We start from the raw sequence: 1,218 nt of genomic DNA, 5'->3' as shown, positions 1-1,218 counted from the left end.
TGGAGATGTATAACAACAAATTCAAGAAAAACTGAAATAGTAAAAATATACCTGTAATAGCCAGATATACTTTGATTAAACAAAAATATACACTTGATCTAATGATTTGTCATTCATATCTGTGAAGGCACTTGCACAGTCAGAAATATTTTACAAGCAACGGAAAAATCTTAGAACATCGAAATTTTGTCCTACAACGAAAAGTGCTACTTCTGTATGTATAAACATAAACATAAGATAAACATAAACATAAGAATTACATACGACGATAACTGTTACAAAAACAAACTTTATCTCATGTATTGTAAAACAAGTTCTGTAACTCTGTGTAATAGACGTGTACGAAAGGGTATACTTGTAAAAATTCCATTCGTTACTTAAGAAAGTAGTAAAGAGCTCCCTTATATCAGTTGGTGCAACTTATAAGTATATATCGAGATTTCTTTTTTTGTATTAATGGTGACGATATTTTAGATAGTATAGAAATTCCAATACTAAAGCTAACAATTCACGCGATAAATACATATCGCTTTTAAACTCTTTGAATTTCAAATAATTTTACGTCCGTATCATACCAGATCGGTGGTTCGACGTTTCTCAAATATATGACACCCCACATATACGTCCTGAACCAAGCCGTGGTCCCCGCGTTCGCTTGATATCTTCTGATAAGAATAGGATGCGGTACAGGTAGCAGACCGACCAATGTGCCGTGTTGTAAAAATTTCAGAATTTCGTTCTCATCCGTGAGGCCCCTGGAGCAAATTAAAAAGAGTGTCTTCCGTTCGAAAAAATTCTAAGAAGCCGCGATAAACGAGACTCACTTATCAATGCATATTTTTTCAACTTGAGGCACGAGTACTTGGAGTAGTCGCATAATAGTTTGCAATGGAAGTTTACTTTTCCATTGGTACACCCACTCGCTCGATGGAACCCATTGGTTCGCATTATTAGGCGAACTCGTATGTTCCGCGACTCTGATACCTCCTTTCTATTCAATCAATGATAAACGACACATATAGTACATTAATATTCAAACACACTTTAATATCTTTGGGATGTTTGGAAGCCTGGTCTACTACTATCATATATAACTAAAGATTGAAAAAATTGCTATTCATCAGAATTTCGAAGAAAAAATAAAATGCATGCTTTTTAACTTTCTTATTCGAGACTTCGACGAATAGTAATTTTCTTTAATTATTTGTTACACTTTAT

General features: G+C 33.8%; 1 protein-coding gene across 1 annotated transcript in view; it reads right to left on the bottom strand.

The window, feature by feature from the left end:
• Window positions 1–6: 6 nt before the first annotated feature.
• The window catches only part of LOC108627367 (protein HID1), a 5,029-nt gene continuing 3,817 nt past the window's right edge, over window positions 7–1,218 (bottom strand). Inside the window, exons 11-12 of the mRNA XM_018028573.2 lie at window positions 825–991; window positions 7–755 (exon numbers count right to left, since the gene is read on the bottom strand). Coding sequence (XP_017884062.1) covers window positions 533–755; window positions 825–991 — 390 coding nt within the window. The 3' untranslated portion in view covers window positions 7–532. The remainder of the gene's footprint in view (window positions 756–824; window positions 992–1,218) is intronic.

Source organism: Ceratina calcarata, unplaced genomic scaffold (genome assembly GCF_001652005.2).
Source record: "Ceratina calcarata isolate Rehan_Ccalc_2016 unplaced genomic scaffold, ASM165200v1 scaffold46.2, whole genome shotgun sequence".
In the NCBI taxonomy this organism is placed as follows: Eukaryota; Metazoa; Arthropoda; class Insecta; order Hymenoptera; family Apidae; genus Ceratina; species Ceratina calcarata.
Note: the sequence above shows the minus strand (reverse complement) of the source record. Positions and strands in the feature narration are given on the sequence as shown.